The sequence below is a fragment of the Panthera leo genome, chromosome B4, assembly GCF_018350215.1.
Source record: "Panthera leo isolate Ple1 chromosome B4, P.leo_Ple1_pat1.1, whole genome shotgun sequence".
Classification (NCBI taxonomy): domain Eukaryota; kingdom Metazoa; phylum Chordata; class Mammalia; order Carnivora; family Felidae; genus Panthera; species Panthera leo.
In genome coordinates, this window is record NC_056685.1 from 87,881,761 (window position 1) to 87,901,792 (window position 20,032).

At 40.2% G+C, this 20,032-nt stretch overlaps 1 protein-coding gene and 1 long non-coding RNA gene across 2 annotated transcripts in view; one reads left to right on the forward strand and one right to left on the reverse strand.

The window, feature by feature from the left end:
* LOC122224768 overlaps positions 1-20,032 on the forward strand; it is an 86,211-nt gene that overhangs the window by 38,052 nt on the left and 28,127 nt on the right. The gene's annotated exons all lie outside the window — the stretch shown is intronic.
* PPM1H (protein phosphatase, Mg2+/Mn2+ dependent 1H) overlaps positions 10,913-20,032 on the reverse strand; it is a 260,854-nt gene continuing 251,734 nt past the window's right edge. Inside the window, exon 10 of the mRNA XM_042947048.1 lies at positions 10,913-15,638. Coding sequence (XP_042802982.1) covers positions 15,491-15,638 — 148 coding nt within the window. The 3' untranslated portion in view covers positions 10,913-15,490. The remainder of the gene's footprint in view (positions 15,639-20,032) is intronic.

Below are 20,032 nucleotides of genomic sequence, written 5' to 3' on the forward strand. Positions count from 1 at the left end.
ATACAATGGAATAAAGACAGTCTCTTCAGCAACATGGTGCTGGGAAAACTGGACAGCGACATGCAGAAAAATGAACCTGGACCACTTTCTTATACCACACACAAAAATAAACTCAAAATGGGTGAAAGACCTAAACGTTAAGACAGGAGGCCATCAAAATCCCAGAAGAGAAAGCAGGAAAATACCTCTTTGACCTTGGCCGCAGCAACTTCTTACTCAACACATTTCCAGAGGCAAGGGAAACAAAACCAAAAAGGAACTACTGGGACCTCATCAAAATAAAAAGCTTCTGCACAGCGAAGGAAACAGCAAAACTAAAAGGCAACTGACGGAATGGGAGAAAAGATTTGCAAACGGCATATCAGATAAAGGGTTAGTATCCAAAATCTGTAGAGAACTCATCAAACTCAACACCCAAGAAACAAATAATCCAGTGAAGAAATGGGCAAAAGACATGAATAGACATTTCTCCAAAGAAGACATCCAGATGGCCAAGCGACACATGAAAAAATGCCCAACATCACTCATCATCAGGGAAATACAAATCAAAACCACAATGAGATACCACCTCACACCTGTCAAAATGGCTAACGTGAACACTCAGGCAACAACAGATGTTGGCGAGGATGCAGAGAAAGAGGATCTCTTTTGCACTGCTGGTGGGAATGCAAACTGGTGCAGTCACTCTGGAAAAAACTATGGAGGTTCCTCAAAAAATTAAAAATAGAACTACCCAAACAACCCAGCAATTGCACTACTAGGTATTTATCCAAAGGATACAGGTATGCTGTTTTGAAGGGACACCTGCACCCCAATGTTTATAGCAGCACTATCGACAATAGCCAAAGTATAGAAATAACCCAAATGTCCATCGATAGATGAATGGATAAAGAAGATGTGGTGTGTGTGTGTATATATACTCAACAATCAAAAAGAATGAAATCTTGCCATTTGCAACTGTGTGGATGGAACTAGAGGGCATTATGCTAAGTGAACTTAGAGAAAGACAAATATCATATGACTTCACCCATATGAGGACTTTAAGATACAAAGCAGATGAACATAAGGGAAGGGAAACAAAAATAATATAAAAACAGGGAAGGAGACAAAAACATAATAGACTCTTAAATATAGAGAACAGGGGGTTGTGGGAGCGGTGATGGGCTAAATGGGTAAGAGGCTTAAGGAATCTACTCCTGAAATCATTGTTGCACCATGTGCTAATTTGGGTGTGAATTATAAAAAAATAAATATAGAAAAATAGTAGAGGTACAACAAAGGAACTAAAATGGTGTACTTGAATTTGTTTAATGCAAAAGAAGGCAATAATGAATGAACAGAGGAACAAAAAAGACGTAAGACACATAGAAAACAAATAATAAAATGGTAGACATAAATCCTACCTTCTCAACAATTACATTAAATGTATATGGATTAAACATTCTAATCAGGGGAGCCTGGGTAGCTCAGTTGACTGGGCATCTGACTCTTGATTTCAGCTCAGGTCATGACTTTTTGGCTAGTGGGTTCTAGCCCCGCGTGGAGCTCTGCACTGACAGTCTGGAGCCTGCTTGGGATTCTCTCTCCCCTTCTGACTTTCCCTGGCTCATGCTCTCTTCTTCTCAAAATAAACTTAAAAGATAAACATTCCAATCAAAAGGCAGAGAGTGCCAGAATGAATTTATAAACCTGCTGTAATTATATTTTCTCTATAACAGACACTCTTTAGATTCAGAGATACAAATAGGCTCACAATAAAAGGATGGAAAAAGATGTCCTATGCAAGAAGTAACCAGATAAGAGAACAGCTATACAAATATCCAACAAAGTAGACTATAAGATGAAATCATTACCAGAGACAAGGGAGGACATTTCATAATGATAAAAGGGTCAATCCAACAGGAAAATATTACACACACACACACACACACACACACACACATATATATATATCTAACAAGAGTCCCAGAATACACAAAGCAACCATAAAATCGAGGAGGGAAGCAGACAATTTAACAATCATAGTTGGAGACTTTTACACCCCACTTTTAATAATGGATAGAACTAGGCAGAAGATCAACAATGAAATAGAAAAGGTGAACAACAGATAAACTAACTATATCTAATAGACAACTAAAGAACACACCCAACAGCAGCCAAATATAAATATACACTCTTCTTGTGTGCATGTGGAACATTCTCCAGGAAAGACTACAGGTATCCCCTGCTTTTCAAAAGCTTGCTTTAAGACACTTTGCTTTTATGAAAGACCACCATTAGACCTCCATTACGAAAGACCTCCTGTTTTTGCTAACTGAATGAAATCCAAAGAGGATTTTCACGTTTACAAAGAAAAGGTAAAAATAGTGTTCCGCATTGGTTTTGTAGCAAGCCATTATAGATAAGTGCACACCCTGAACAACAGGAGTGGCACCACCAAGCTCTTTCCCCAGGAACTACACTCAGCATTTCAGCATCAAGCTGCCAAAGCTTTGAACTGTGTCTGTGAGCATCTGCTCTTCAGCTTGATTTATTTTGTGCATCCATTAGCAAGATGTGTTATAAAATACGAAAAAGCGCAAAAGAGGTCTGGGAATGCTCAAAAATCTTTCTATATAAATTAATGATAATTGCTTCTTCACTTTATGCCATTTCAGCTCACAAAAGTTTTCATAGGAACACTCCACTGTTGGGTGGGGAGAGACCTGTTTATGTTAGGTCATAAAACAAACCTCAGTAAATTTTAAAGGACTGAAATTGAACAGAGTACATTCTGTGATCACAGAAGATCGTTTGTAAAATGTGATAATATTTACCTGAAAAGGGGATAAAAGAAATCAGCTCTCAAGTACCTGGCACAGGGCCTAATAAATATTAAGAATATAAGACACAAACGGTGTTGTATTTTATCTCATGCTAGAACGTGGTAAATGATAGGGTAACTTCATCCTTAAAAATTAAATATTTCACAGCTTTAAATTGGTGGTGGATTATATAACTGATGGTGTCCCAGTGTTGAAGAAATACAGTGTCACAACCCTGATGCTTCAACCACCACTGTGGCTAGAAATTGAATATAAAACTATCTTAGCAGTAAACAACTGGCAAATTTCTAAATTATCCTGTTTGTAACTAAATAAGATAAAGGATTATTGATCTTACCTGGTTTTTTTTTTTAATGTTTTTACTTTATTTTTGAGAGAAAAAAATGACAGAGAGTGGGGGAGGGGCAGAGGAGGAGGGAGGCACAGAACCCAAAGCAGGCTCCAGGCTCTGAGCTGTCAGCACAGAGCCCAACCCAGGGCTCGAATCCACAAACTGAGATCATGACTTGAGCTGAAGTTGGACACTTAACCGACTGAGCCACCCCCAGCGCTCCTACCTGGTTTTTCTTAATGATAGGCCATTATTGTTCATTAATAAGTTTGACTCTTTCATTTCCCACCAGAGAAGATCAGGCCTTATTTTCAGGAGTTAATTCTTCTGATCAAGATCTAAAGTTTGATTTTTTACTTTGCAACAGAACCTAGTTCAGATGATCTGTGGCTACTTTCATGCAACAAAGCAGAGTTGAGTAGTTGTGAGAGAATCTAAATGACCCATAAAACTGAACTATTTATTAGCTGGCCCTTTACAGAAAAAGTTTGCTGAAGCCTAACCTAAGAACTAAATAATCCTTAGGTGGGCCTGGTAGATGATATTTCAGGAAAGACACTGAAAAGGCACGCAGTCATCCTCTTATTTTCAAGTTTGTATAACTTTTTTCAACATGGCCAATCTTGTCTCATTCTGAATGCCCATCACCGCCCCCCACTCAACGTTTAAAGCAATTTCCAGATATACATTGTAACATCATCTATAAATACGAGTCTATCTGAACTGTATTTTAAGACGCATAAAATGAATAACGATAGCACTTATCTTTTATGAAAGTATGAGCACAACCATACTACAGTGTTAATTTTCAAATTCTGTGCATTTGGTAGATCGGCCAGATGGCCCCTGATTTATATTTTGGACTTCCATGATTTGGAATTTTCATTTTTTCACCTGGGACAATGAGAGTAGAGATTTTATAGTTCTCTAGAATCTCCCCCCAACTTTTTGTCTCACTGACCAAACTCTGCAAGGAAGTGATCTTGGATTCAGAACTGCTAAAACTACTATTTTCAGGTTCCACAATTCCTTTGTTTTCACTAGAGATGCCTGGTCACTGACATACTAGTAGTACTTAAAGGGTTTGAAATGACTTGGTTTGGGACATTTTGCTACCGTGATTTCACTTTTCCCTCATGTCAAACATTCCCCCAGCCCCACTCCCACCTCATAGCAGTGCCTTCTGAATGCCTTTTTGGTGACTATATTTGGAAATTACAATTTTTAAAAATTTTTTAATGTTTGTTTATTTTTGAGAGAGAGAGAGAGACACAGTGTGGGTGGGGAAGAGGCAGAGAGAGGGGGACACAGAATCTGAAGCAGGCTCCAGGCTCTAAGCTGTCAGTATAGAGTGGGATGTGGGGCTTAAACCCATAAACCGCAAAATCTTGAGCTGAAGTTGGATGCTCAACCAGCTGAACCACCCAGGTGCCCCTGAAATTATAATTTTTTTAAAAAGGGTAAAGGGGGTGCCTGGGTGGCTCAGCTGGCTGAACGTCCAACTCTTGATTACGGCTCAGGTCGTGAGTTCGAACCCCACACTTAGGCTCTCTGCTGACATCACAGTGCCTGCTTTGGATTCTCTCTCTCTTCCCCTCCCCCAGCTCGTGCTCTCTCAAAATAAATTAAAAAAAAATAATAAAAAGTAAAAAAAGGGTAAAAGAGAAAATGCAGATTTATATTCCCCTTTTAGAGAAATGCTATCCTCCAGGTTGGCATCCAACCTTCCAAAGCCCTGTCCGTGGTCCCCTCCGACCAGCACATGGTCAGATCTAGTGCCCGAGAGGAAATCGGTGAGCACCCTGCCCCCACCTTGTGCTCATTCACACTCTGAATCTCTTGCAGTCAGCTCAAGTGGAACCAATAAAGCAAAAGAGGTTAGCTGGCTGGAAAACGGCATCACAAGTGAAAGAGACTAAAAACGGAGAGTTGCACTGAGAGAGCAGTGGTCTGTTCAGGGCTCTAATGATAGAATAAGCAATTAAAAAGACAGACTAATGGCTAGGATGCATAGCTCACTTTTTGGCCTGACATTTAACTGAGGGAAAAGCTGGGATGGCAACAACTTTGAAGGGGGGATTTAAAAAAAGACACATGTACATACAATTCAAATATGGTTTTCTCTCAGATATAACTTGTCACTCTCAAGCAACAGTCCTGGGAGTGAAAGAAGCTGGTGACTCCCCCAAGGGTCACAAATGGTACATCATGGGATGGTCCTAGCGTTAAGTGAGGGGTTAAAGACCTTCCTTTCCCCCTTGTAGTCATCATTCTCCCGGCTTAGTGATGATCATTGTAAGCTGCACAGTGACACAAAAACATAGGTGTGGAGGAGAGCGCTTGCTGGGACCCAGATCAGCCATCAGATTCTCCACATTACTGCCCTAAGTTGGTTTCCCTCATTTCAGTAACTCTGCCAGGTTCCATATGGAGGATTCATTGCCCAGTTAACACATGTATTTTCCCAATGCCCTTCTCTTTTTAATTTATATTTTAAAACACTCTACCCCAGGTTCTCTATACCTTGTTTCAATTGTGTATTAAGGTATCCAAATCTTAAGTGGCTTAAAGGAAAACCATTGTATTTGTTCATGTTTCTGTGGGTTAGGAATTCAGGCAGGGCTTAGTGTGGATGGCTCCTCTCTGCTCTGTGATGTCTGTGGCCCCAGCTGGAGTGGCCTGAACAGCTGAGAGCTGGCTAGGCCTCTCTCTTCTTAGGGTATCACCTGGAGTGACTCCAGAGGGATTTGGGGATGAAGGATGGCCTCACTTCCAATGTCTGGGCACTCTGGTTATCTCCCTGGTGACCTCTCATTACTCAGTAATCTAGTTTGACATTTGCAGTGTGGCTGGCTTCCAAGAGTGAAAGCAGGTGCTACAAGGCCTCTAGAGGCCTAAATTTGGAATTCTCAGAACGTCACTTCTGCATTCTATTAATCAAAGTAAGTCACCATCCAAACCAGATTCAAGGGGTGGGGAAACAAATGTCACCTCATGATGAGAAAAGGAGCATTTGTGAACAGACACAGGAGGCAGATGGCAGCCATCTTCGGAGACAACCCACCACAACTTTCAAGAGCTAATCTGATAAGCTAACTGCTGCTCATGAGAGAATGCTAGAAGACTCCTCCACCTTCCACAGAGACTCCTCCCTCCATCTCAACCTTCAGGCATCTAATCCTGGGATTGACTCTTCATGAGTTTCTACTACTGAGTGGGGAACAAGAGGCATCATATGCATTAGGGTACAAGTAAAATGAAAAAAGCTGGGAGGGTTTTACAATGAAACCATTCTGAGTGTTTTCTAACTAGTCTGCTCTTCCAAACTAAGCTTCAGACAAGCTATAGCCTCCTTTTAGCTTTCTTTTGTGAATCAAATAACTTAGTTATTTTTAACACTGTGTTATTTTCTAGATTACTTTTAACTTCCTGGACTCTAGAACTAAGCAGAATTAGCATTCTTTGCTATCCTGTCCCATCTGTTAACTTTTCTCTATAAGACAGAACATTTTACTAACACTTTGTAAGCACTTAAAATGTTTAAGTGACTAAGGAGAGTCTTGACTTTTATAATCTTAGGCAAGTATATAACTCACTAGCCCTCTCAAAAATATCTCTTGGGATGAATGGTTCAATCAACAAAGGATATAATACTTGTAAATATTTATGCATCCAACGTAGGAGCAACTAAATAAAGCAAATATTGAAAAACTGAAAGGGAGAAATAGACAGTAATATGATAATATTAAGGGATTTTAATACCTCACTTACATCAATGGGCAGCTCATCTAGAAAGAAAATCAATAAGGAAACATTGGCCTTAAGTGACAGGTTAGATCAGATAGATTTAAGAGATCTATATACAGAATATGCCATGCAAAAGCAACAGAACATATAGTTCTTCACAAGAGCACATGGAACTTTCTCCAGGACAGATCATTTGTTAGGTTACAAAACAAGTCTTAACAATTTAAGACTGAAATCATATCAACCATATTTTCTGACTACAATCGTATGAAACTAGAAATCAGTTAGAAGCAAGAAAATTCACAAATATGTAGAGACTAACCAACATGCTATTGAACAATCGATGGGTCAATGAAAAAATCAAAGAGGAAATCAAAAAATACCTTGAGACAAAAGAAAATGGAAATACAACATACCAAAATCTACAGGATGCAGCAAAAGCAGTTCAACAGGGAGGTTCATAGTGATAAATGCCTACCCTCAAGAAACAAGAAAAGTCTCAATGTAATTACACATCTCAAGGAATTAGAAAATGAACAATGTTCAAAGTTAGTAGAAGGAAGGAAATAACAAAGGTCAAAGCAGAAAAGAATGAAATAGGGACAAAAAGAAAATAGAAGAGATCAATGAAACCAAGAACTGGTTCTTTGAAAAGATAAATAAAATTGACAAACCTGTAGCCAGACTCACCAAGAAAAAATAGCCAGGACTCATAAATAAAACTGGAAACAAGAGAGGAGACATCACAACTGATATTACAGAAATACAAAGGATCATAAGAGACTGCTACAATTATATGCCAACAAATTGGACAACCTAGAAGAAATGGATAAGTTCCTAGAAACATACAACCTTTCAGGACTGAATCATAAAGAAATAGGAAATATGAACATACTGATTACTAGTAAGGAAAACCTCCCAACAAACAACAGTTTAGGACCAGATGGCTTCACAGGTCAATTTTGCCTAAGATCCAAAGAAGAATACCAATCCTTCTCAAATTCTCCTACAAAAGAGGACATAATACTTCCAAACTAATCATATGAGGCCAGCATTACCTAATACCAAAACCAGACAAGGATACCACAAGAAAAGAAAATTATAAACAAGTAACCTTGTTTATCCTTGATAAACATGAATGCAAAAGTTCTGTAAAAAATATTAGCAAATCAAATTCAACGATATATCAAAAGCATCATTCACCCCAATCATGTAGGATTTATTCCAGAGGTACAAGGATGGTTTAATTTCCACAAACAATGTGATACACCACATTAACAAAATCAAGGACAAACATATGATCATCTCAATAGATGCAGAAAAAGCATTTGGCAAAATTCAACATCCATTTATGATAGAAACTCTCAACAAAGTGGTTATAGAGGGAATATACCTCAACACAATAAAATAAAATAACACAATATATGACAAGTCCACAGATAACATCATACGGAATGGTAAAAAGCTGAAATCTTTTCTTCTAAGATTATAAATAAGAAAGTGATGTGTGCTCCTGTAACTTTTATTCAGCATAGTATTGGAAGACCTAGCCAGAGCAATAAGGAAAGAAAAAGAAATAAAAGGCATTCAAATCATAAAGGAAAAGGTAAAACTGTCACTATTTGCAGATGACATATTATATATTAAAAACCCCAAAGAATCCCTCACAAAACTGCTAGAGCTCATAAATGAATTCAGTAAAATTGTAGGATACAAAAGCAATATATAGAAATCTCTTGCATTTCTATACACTGATTACAGACTTTCAGAAAAAAGAAATTAAGAAAACTATTCTGTTTATAACAAGGTCAAAAAGAATAAGATTCCTAGCAAAAAATTTAACCAAGGAGGTAAAAGAATGTATACTGAAAATTAAAAGACACTGATGAAAGAAACTGAATATGACCCAAAGAAATGGAAAGGTGTACTGTGTTCATGATTGGAAGAATCAGTGTTATTAAAATGTCCATACTACCTAAAACTTTGTACAGATTCATTGCAATTTCTATCAAAATTCTAATGGCATTTTCCACAGAAATGAACAAACAATCCTAAAATTTGTAAGGAACCACAAAAGACCCCAAACAGTCAAAACAATGTTGAGAAAGAACAAAGCTGGAGGTATCATGCTCCCTGATTTCAAACTATATTACAAAGCTATAGTAATCTAAATACATACAGAGTAATCAAAATACATAGTATTATGTAAATACTATCCTGTTAGACACATAGATTAATGGAATGGAAGAGAGAACCCCGAAACAAACGCAAACATATGTAGTCAATTAATTTATGACAAAGGAGCCAAGGATATACAATAGGGAAAGGACAGTCTTTTCAAAAAAATGGTGCTGGGAAAACTGGACAGCCACATGCAAAAGAATAAAACTGGACCACTATTTGCACCGTACACAAAAATGAACTCAAAGTGGATTAAAGACTTGAATGTAAGCCGAAACCATAAAACTCCTAAAAGAAAACATAGGCAGTAAGCTTCTTGATATGGATCTTGGCAGTGTTTTTTGTTTGTTTTGTCTTATTTTATCTGACACCAAAGGATAACGCATCCACAACAAAAATAAACAAGTGTAATTATATCAAACTGAAAAGCTCTGCACAGCAAAGGAAACCATCAACAAAATGAAAAACCATCCTACTGAATAGGAGAAAATGTTTGCAAATCATTTCTCTGATAAGAGGTTAATATCTAAAAGGAGCTTAATACCCAAAATATATAAGGAACTCCTACAATTCAGTAAAAAACCCAAAGCAACCCAATTAAAAAAGAGGCAGACGATCAGAATAGGCATTTTTCCAGAGAAGACCTACAGATGGCCAACAGACACATGAAAAGAATCAAAACCGTAAGATACCACCTCACACTTATTAGAATGGTTACTATAAAAAAGACAAGAAATAACAAGTGTTGGCAAAGATGTGGTGAAAAGGAGAGCCTGCGTGCTGTTGGTGGGATTGTAAATTGCCACAGCTACTATGGAAAACAGTATGGAGGTTCATCACAAGATTAAAAACAGAACTACCATATGACCTAGCAATTCCACTTCTGGGTATTTATCCAAAGAAAATGAAAACACTAACTCAAAAAGATATATGCACCCCCATGATGACTGCAACACAACATAATTTACTATATCCAAGATATGGAAAAACCAAGTCTCCATGAATGAATGAATGAATGAATGAATGGATAAGGAAAATACACACACACACACACAACATTATTCAGTCATAATAATGAAATACTGCCATTTGTGATCACATGGATGTACCTTAAGGACATTATGATAAGTGAAATAAGAGAAAGATAAATACCATATGATCTCACTTCTATGTAGAATCTAAAAAATAAATAAAAACCAAAAAAAAAAAAATCACAGGCACTGAGAACAGATTGGTGGTAGGGAGAGGCAGGTGGTGAGGAGTGGGAGAAATGGGTAATGAGGGTCAAAAGATACAAACTTGCAGTTATAAAATAAGTAAGTCATGGAGATGTAATATACAGCATGGTGACTGTCAATAATACTTCATTGCATATTTGAAGATTTCTGAGTGAAAAGTTCTTATCACAAGAACAAAAAAGTTATGTTAATATGAATGTGATAGATGTTAACCAGATTTTTTGTGATGATCATTTTGCAATATGATAAATATATCAAATCATTATGTTGTACACTGGAAGCTACTGTAATGTTGTATATCAATTATACCTCAATAAAAAAGAAGAAAAAAGAATACCTCTTGGGAGCAATTCTTGGGAATAATATCCAAGGTGCTTCTTCTAGATGCATTGTTGAAATACATAGCCTTTACTGCTATTCCTGTGAAGGTTTATGGTGTTGGCATCCATTCCCTTTTGATTTTCTTTGGAGTCTGTTCATAGTTCGAAACTTCACACGAGGCCATGACACTCCTCATTCCATCACCTGATATGAAGAAACTTCATAGCGAGTTAAAAGAAGTAACACAAAACTTTTTCTAAAGGTATCCTATATACATATATATAATACTTTATTTTAAAATGTCATTGAGCATATACATTTCTTTAGCTTTGTCCAGGGAACATTGCACCTAAGTCTCAAAACACACAAAATAGATCCCCTTTACTAAACAGTGTTCATTTTTCGGGTTACAAAAGTCAAGGTTTCACAATCACAAAGCATAAAGGTACTTGGTTCTGAAACCATTTTCAGGCAGATTTCCTCTCATTCACTGTACATACGACATTTTTGGAAACCCAGACCGTGATACATTTCTTACAAATGATCTGCACTGTGGGCCTCCCTGGGTCTCCAGAAGAAGCAAAGAAAATGGAGGCAAAACGGAAATGGAGAATAACCTGAGGATTCCCCAAACACAAAATACGATGGAAGATTGAAAGATTGGGGGACACAGGGCTGTCCTTCAAGTACATCACAGTAGAAAACAACAGCACATTTTACAGCCTCATTTGGTCACTGTCTACCTGGTTGCTACGTGAACAGAACTTCATCTAAGACGCAATTAAGGAACAATTAAAGCTATTTACATATAACATCATGGATTAGAAAGAGCAGTAGGCTGCAGACGGGCACTCGGATCTCACGAAGAGCTGCCTCAGTGCTCACACAAGAGGCAAGTCAGTCTGCTCAGGTAGTGTCCTTTGAAATATTGCAGTGTGCATACAGACACCACATCACCCACAGAACCAACGTCTGTTCATGGTGGGCTATGGTATGCAGACTCCCAGCGTTTCTCTACAATGGTAAAGCCCTCAAAAACCCAAGTTTCTAATGTAAAATTCTGTCCTGCGGCCAGATACGGTTTTACTCTTTTCTTACATCTGGTAAATTTTAGTGTCAGCCTGGTTGTTCTTTGCATAGACAATGACTCTCACTGCTTTCTCCAAGTGTCCCGAAGCAGTAATTTACTGAAAATAGAATCTCATAAAAGCTTAACATATTCCCTCTGAGAGCGTGGGGCTGTGGGGTCACTTAAGGAAAGGTTAGATCCTCAAACTGTGGTGGAAAGAAACCACTGGCTACTCTTGGCCTTGTTAAAAAAAAAAAAAAAAAAAAAAGACTGGCAGACGAGGAAGGAGGTGCAGTCAAGAGGGGAGTCAGAATTTTCAAGATGTGGGAGTCTTTTTCCAAGTGTTCCCATGCTAGTGCTCTGGGTAAACTGAAAATCCTATCCTAATGGCCAAGATCCCAGGCCAAATTCAGGTACCGGACGGTCATCTCCGCCCACCAATATCTACCTACAACTGTAGTTGTTCCCAAGAAGTAAATGGATACTCAGGAGTAAGAAAAAGGTGAGCACACAGCCCTGAAGAGGTGAAGTTGCTAGAATTAAAAAATTAAACACCCCAAATTCCCCAAAGCTGTTTACTGTGGGAAGTAACCGAAATGGCCACTTTCCGTGGCTTTGTTCTAGTACACAGCTGAGTACTCGGCCTCGCCCGATTTTCACCTGTCCCTTCCCACCCGAGAACCACCGTTAGGTGAGCATAACCACTGCAGAAGACAGTCCACCTCTGACTGCAGGTGTCATGAGAACAAAGGTTTGGCTGTTGCCTGGCAAAATGCTGCAGGGTGTGGATGGAGGGTGAGTTTGTTCTCTTCCAGGAAAAGACTGTCCCCAAATATTCAAAGAGCAGGGTCCAGCCCAACAAAGAGATTTAGAACTCAAAGAGCCTTTCATTATAGAGGAAGTGGCCACACACACCCCAAGGCAACCATAAAGGCCTGACTAGGAAATCGAAAGCTTTTTATTAAACAAGATTTCCTCTGAGACTATTAGGACAAGCAGATCTGGCTGTAAGTCAGATACACAAGATTTCAGAACCGCTTATAAATATGTTCTTCAGAATTTTGAGCGTGCTGCCTTTTGACCTTTCCAGGAATGCTCCAAGGGCCGACCCTGTTATGTAGACACAGTTAGTTACTGCTGTGGGGTGGGATGGGATGGCATGGGGCCTGGGTGAAAAATAAGGCCAAACAGAGTAAACTCAATTCACAGAGCAATATCAGTGCTGGGCAGATCTGCTATGGGCATTAAAAAATCACTTTTTCCACATATGATTTATTCACCTCGTTTGTAATTTTCCTCCCATCCCCCAAACAGAAATAGGGCTTCAGCTTTTACTAAGATCTTTCCACCAAAGAGGCTTATGAAAAGAATTCCTGGATACCATTCTAACTAAAACCAGCAGGACTACATGCTCAAGACTTTAGGATAAATTGAAAAGTCGGGGGGGGGGGGGGTTGTTTCTAGAATTTTTCCTGAGACATTTCTTGGCAGTAAATGAGTTGGTGAATTGAGTAGAAGGCTGTCATGACATCTACACCCAAAGTTAGACTCTCGTGGTTCGAATAAAACGAGAAAAGCTCAAGGTCGGACCAACATAGAAGCCCAGGAGAGAAAACAGATGAAAGATAATGGGAACATGAGAAAGAGGTGACTGCCTGTGAGGGCAGCTTCCCAAAGTCGGCCATTCAGAGTCCCACAAAAAAAACCTTCTTGTTTCCAATTTGTACAAGACTTTGAGTCGGGGCAGGAACAGAAAGCGGATGACACTGCTGTAGGGTACCTGCATGTTGTCTCATAGCATCACATTCTGCCAGAGAAGCAGATGGCTTACCACAAACTTGTCCCCACAGAGACATCTGGGGTAGCTAAGATCTACTGGAGGAGGAGGGAGGCTGTCAGATGAAGAGGACCCCCTGACAAGGTAGTAATCCGATTCTCCCTGGGCAACATTTTGGCGAACAGCTGATGCGTGAATTCCCATAGTACCTCACCTGCCAGACAGGGCATCCTTTCCACATGGTGGAATGAGTTCATTCCTGAGTAGAGAGGCTCTAGGCCTTTCCTAATAAAATATCTACAACTCCAGGAAGGTGATTAACTATCCTGGAGGAAAGGTTCCTGTCCTCTTCTCTGGGGAAGGGATTCAACAAACATGCGAACTCGAAGTGGCTCTCCAGGAGTTCAGGGAATCATGTCAATGACATTTTTCTTTGTGGGGTGGGAAGAATGTTTTCATTACGCAGACAAGATGGTGATGATACCACAGGAAGTGTGCGGGAAGAAGACTCAGTAATGGGACGTCGCTCTACAGAGCCCCTCAGTGCAGGGCAGTCGTCTGCCTGAGAGAGAAGTGATTTCTAGAACACTACTTGGTGATTCCTCCCATCAGGGAAGCAACAGGTAGATCTGCTGTCCACTGCTTCTTCAGCTCTTGTAAGGAACACTCAGAAGTGGAGCATCTGTGGGAACTGGGGTCCTCAGTTGCTGGGACGTGATTCCAAGGAGAAGGAATGGGGTGCACAGCATGAGGATGACCAGTCAACTCAATTCAAATTCGCTTTTATCAAAAGGCTATTCTGAGTGGGTCTTGCCCAAAGACGAGGGGGAAGCAGGACTGCCGCTCCTTGACGGTATGCGGATACTTACTGTTGTGGGGTGGCCCTGCGAACAGTCACAGTCCACAGAACCTGGATCCAAAATGGAGGAATGGTCATCACATGAGGTATGGTGAACTGAATGATACATGGAGCTTCCTGTACTGCTCTCTTAAACACTGCTTTACATGCATCCCCAGGGCACAGCAGGTGGGGAGGGCCGATGAGACCAGAAATGAAAACCTAGATTCTCAGAGAAATCTCTAGCCACAAAAGGGGGACCCTTGAAAACAACAGAGAAACTGTTGGTTTAAAGAAACACCCATATTTTCATGAGAACACACTGATTTGGTGAGAAAACGCAACCCGGGAACAAACTGTTACACAACAAAGACAGTGCTCTGTCAGCCAGGGCACTGATCCAGAAGGCTGCCTGGGTGGTGTGGGCTACAGGATACGGGGACAGCCTGGGCTGCACTTTGACATACAAATTCCTCAGCAAGGAGCTGGAAAGTCCCAGGCCTGTTTTATGGAAGGGAAATAATTAAGATTCAAGGAATATCAAACAGAAAAAAATCCCTGCTTCACCCCACCATAACCATGAAAGAATGAAGAGAGAGACACACACACACACCACACACACACACACACACACACACACACACACACACACACACACACACACACACAGATAGCATTCCCTGAAATAAATCTCAGGCTTACTAGAAGATGGGTGCTTACACTTTCTGAGACATGATCCCCAACTTTCCAATGCAGCACTTTTAACCCGTAGAGAAGCTGGCAGCTTGATAGGCCGAAGAATCTCCTGCCAGTTACACCTGAAAATGGCTGCCCCAGCTACTCCAAATAAATATGATGTGTGTGCCCAAAATTAGGTAGTGGCCACCTAGGAGGCCTATTAAAGGAACCAAAAGAAACACAGTACTCAGTAGCAGCCTTTATGTTTTGCTCTTGTTGAGTATCCAGACCTGTTACTAAAGAGGAAACTGAAATCTAAGGGTCCCCCAGAAGTACAGCCAGTAGCCTTTCGGCAGCAAATCCCCCACCTGGCCTGGGAAGAGGTTGCATCACCTGGAACTCTGCTGGGGCACTTCCCAGTTCTGCCCTGCCAAGACATGTCCCAGTTTTCTCCCCTGTTGTCCTCCCAGCCCTCTGGGCCGTTTTCATGAAAGTTTGTTCCCATGTATTAAAGGAATGACATATACAGAAATGTCGTCTCCTGAGCCCAGCCGGTCATTAGATATCCGCCATCCTCTGTCCTTCAGGACACCGCGGGCACGCATCACCAGGTCCTGAGCTGCCAGTGTGTACCTGTGCAGAGAGAAGCAGGAATGAGACAATCAGTGTGGCATCAGACAGAGTCTGGAGTCAAGTGAGGCTGGGAAGGAGGCATCACTACAGCTGTGTAAACAGTTTTGAAATATCCCTAAAGTCTCAAAAAGTCTAGGCCATCTTTTCCCAAAATTGTGATGCCTAACGTGAGGTTATTCTTTTAGGTGGTAGATGGACAAGGCACCACATACATTAAATAATCCCCTAAATTTGTTCTGCTGTGGAATCCTCCTTTGAGGTGTTTGATTATGTGAAGGAGAGAGTCTCTCAGTTTGGTGTGAGTTGATCTTTTAACATGGATCTGCTCAGGCTCACAGCTTTGCATGGCAAACTATGGCTAGTTGAAAAATTACATGGGAAACATATGAGCTTTGTTTTCAGTGTTTATTTTTTGCACCACATTCTTTTTAGGACAAAGGATAGTCATTTCCTATTTTTGGTAGGGGTCAATCTTTTCAAATGAAATGGTTTTTAAAAAGTGAGTTAAATAAAAACATGAGTAGTACATGTGGCATAGGAATATAATAAAAATGTGAAGGTGTTTTTGGGAAATGACTGATAAACCTTGGTGTGGATCAGTATAGGTGTGGCAAGGGATCCCCCTAGAATTTGAAAGTAAGACTGTTCAGGGAGATTTAAACTTACGGAAAAAGAATGACTATGCTATTAGTCAATGGAAAGTATTAACATCTAAAGACCAGTGTGGGAGGGGATTTTGGTGGGTGTGGGCCTGGGTTGGCCTTGAGGCATTAAAAAAACAAGGCATAACATTGGCAGGTGTCTATCTAAATAGTGATCAGAGCAGAGGGAGTCTTAGCTGACAGACTTCAAAGAGATTCAGTTCCGCTGGTAGGACCATATTTAGTGTGGATGAATTATTCTCTTAGCCTGTGCCATTAAACATGATTCACCGTTAACTCTGATTTCACGTTCACCAAATAGCCTGATTATGATCTGGCTCCTTGTGTAGGCCTGCCTACAGGAAAAGAATGAGCTAGTCATTGTACTTTGAGAAGATCAGTCAGTTATATTTCTCCATATAAATGTCAACTGGAATTTCGGTTTCCAGATCAATCGTGTGAGTGTGGTTAGGGTGAGTCCAGCTCTGACAATGAATCTGTTCTTTGTGTGTTGATTAAACCAGGTTCTGAACCTGAAAAGCTAAAAGCCAGACTCTGATAAATCACCAAGATAATAAATGTCACCCTATAAGGACGACTTCTTGGAAACCAGCCTGTGGACCTTTAACAACAGACCACCCTGGTATTACTAGTGGCTTTTCCCTACTTTGGAATGTCTCTGCCTTGCCCTCAGGACTGTGATTTTACGGAATTCAGAACACCAGAAGGCTCTTTTGTTTCTTCTGTTAAGACCCCTTATGGATTTACTGAGTCTCATATTAAAAGAGACCGCCATCTCACCCATCATTACAATTTTTAAGACTAAGGTCTGTAGCGAATTATCTCAGGATTAAGATTTTAGGTCATTTTAGGTCATTAAAGTCTTTCTTTTAAATTTTTTTTAACATTTACTTATTTTTGAGACAGAGAGACAGAGCATGAACGGGGGAGGGTCAGAGAGAGGGAGACACAGAATCCGAAACAGGCTCCAGGCTCTGAGCTGTCAGCACAGAGCCCGACGCGGGGCTCGAACTCACGGACCGCGAGATCATGACCTGAGCCGAAGTCGGACGCCCAACCGACTGAGCCACCCAGGCGCCCCGGTAATAAAGTCTTTGAGACTCAAGTGTGTTTGCAGCCCAGGTAGCGGAGAGAGGTCTAGCATACCATACAGCTGACAGAGGAGAGGCTATTTTAGTTAATACAAAATACCTTTCCTCCTGGAGGATGGGTGATAGGTGATAGGTGGTGATAGGTGATAAGATAGACACCTTTTTCTATCTGTATTGAGAAAATTATCAGCTTTGAGGCAGGAATCCCCTTTCTTAAAAAAATATTTTTTGTAGTTTATTTAGAGCAAGCGAGCATAAGTGGGAGAGGGGCAGAGACAGGGGTGGGGGGTGGTGAAAGAGAAAGAATCCCAAGCAGGCTCCATGCGCTCCAGCAGGGCTTGAACTCATGAACCCTGAGATCATGACCTGAGGTGAAGTCAGACAGTTAACTGACTGAACCACCTAGGTGCCCCAAGACAGAAATCTCTTAGGTTGCTCTTGAGGGAAGATGTGGCCAGTTAGCCCTCTCTGAAAGTTCAAAGGAGTCCAGAGAGGCCTTTGGCTAAAAAGCCAAATAAATACCCCCAATCCACATACCAGAGGTTATGCTATATTCAGAAGAACCTCTCAGATGCTCACCCCAGGTTACTCTTGGTTGTATATTAAATTGTGTATCTGAGACACGACCACGTGGGGAAAGGCTACCAAAAAGATCAGAGTGATGTTTACTATTCTGCTGGTTGACCAGAGGCCAAACGTTAGCCTTTCAAGAAGCCTGGGTGAGTCAATACAGAGTAGATGCATTGGTCTGAGCTGAACACACTAGCTCAAGAGCATGCCAGACATGGAAAATTATGGCAAGTTATGATAAAAGGTGGCTGACAGGAAAAGAAAGATGCTCAAAGATCTCAAAAAATAGATAAAAGAACTCTTGATGGCACTCTGTGGTTAGTCTAGAGGGAAATCCTCCTGGAGGCCTTGGCAGGTCCTGCTGCCATGGGGCAACGATGGAGAGAGCTCAAAACAAGGTTAAATGAAGTCACAAAGGAGTATCACCCTTAGTTAAAGGCCAGAGACCACCCTGATATTGCTATTGCTGGTGACTCTGGGTATTTAAAAAATGGTCAAAATTAGCAATGGCATCTTAAAAAGCAGCATCAGGTCACTCAGAAAAGCTGGTTACCCAGGAAACTCATTTCCCCAAGGACTCTAGATAATTAAGGTTTTATTCTTAAAAATGGTGATTGCCTATTCCAAGATAACTTCCCTTGAGCCTGAATTTCTCTTTACCATCCATTCCGTCTTCCTTTAGGTGCTGACCTTCTTGAGAGAGAAATCCATTTCTGCTTCTTCAATGTCTTCTCTTTTTTCCTCCTTAATCTCTTACCAGTAGGCCCACTACCATACTAAACTGGACCTAAAGCTTCTTCCCAGTACTCATTCAGCTCAACCTTTCTCCAGCACAGACACCGCTGACTATCTTCTTTACCTGTGATATCTCCTGTCTTCCTAAAGTCTCTTTTTTTGGGGAGGGCAGGGGGTGGCCTTCCACTCCTACTACATGCTCCAAGTACTCCTGTGTCTGGGCTTCTATGATACACAGCACAAATTCATCTCTCTGATGCTCCTTAAGTTCCTCGGTAGACCCCAGTTAAGACTTAAGAAGCAGTCAATAAATGTTAACTTCTTTTCACTTCCAAGGTGGGACTTCCCCATCTGTCATCCTTAGCTAACGTGATTCCGAGTCTCTTAGGCAAGAAATCATAGTCATTTTCAATGCCACCTCCTCACCCTGATACTTTTCAATGATAGCATCTACAAAGCAGAGTAGGACTTCTCAACTTTGAATTTTAAAGTGTATTTCACTAGTGGCATGTGGCTAATTAAAATAAAATCTAATCTCAGTTATTACAACGCGAGCTAAATTTGCTTATTGTAAAAACTGATACATCGGAGCTTATCTCTGCCATCGCTAATATATATGTATTAATATATATAAAACTTCCTATGTATTTTCTGTTTATTATGTTTTTCTTCATCCTTGCTGTCAGGTTGATTGCTTTAACACCTTTTCCCTCCCTCAATGGTTTAGAAGTGATAGTTTATTTCTATCATTTTAGTAGTTATGCTTAAGTTTTTAATATGTAGGTTAATCTGTATTTATGTCCTCCTCCAGAAAATAAAGTGATCTTAGAATGCCTTCTTTCATCTAACATGTTACTGCCTGGTAGTTGAATTCTGTCTTATTTTTAAGCCTCTATTAGTCATTTTTATCATTTATAATCTACAGTTATATAAATAAACCAAAATACTAACTTCTGTGCTCTTTGAAATCCATTCCTTCCGAGTTTGGTTTTTTTCTGTTGAAGTCCATTGTTAGTAAACAGCGGTCTGTAAGGGATACAGTCACCCAGTCTTTGGACCACAAAAATCTTTATTTTTGCTTTTAATCTTGCATGATAGCTTTATTGGGTATAGATTTCTAGACTGACCATTATTTCCCCTCAGCAGTTTAGAGATAATATTTCATTTATTCTGGCTTCTCTTTTTGAGAAGTCTGTCTTGTATCATTTCTTTGCAAATAACAGTCTTCTCGGTAGCTTTTAAGTTTTTACTGTTGTTTTGTTAGGATGTTATGAAGTTACACTAAGAAAAATGAGGATTCCTTTTTCTCTATCATGGCTGGAAATTTGTTTTACTC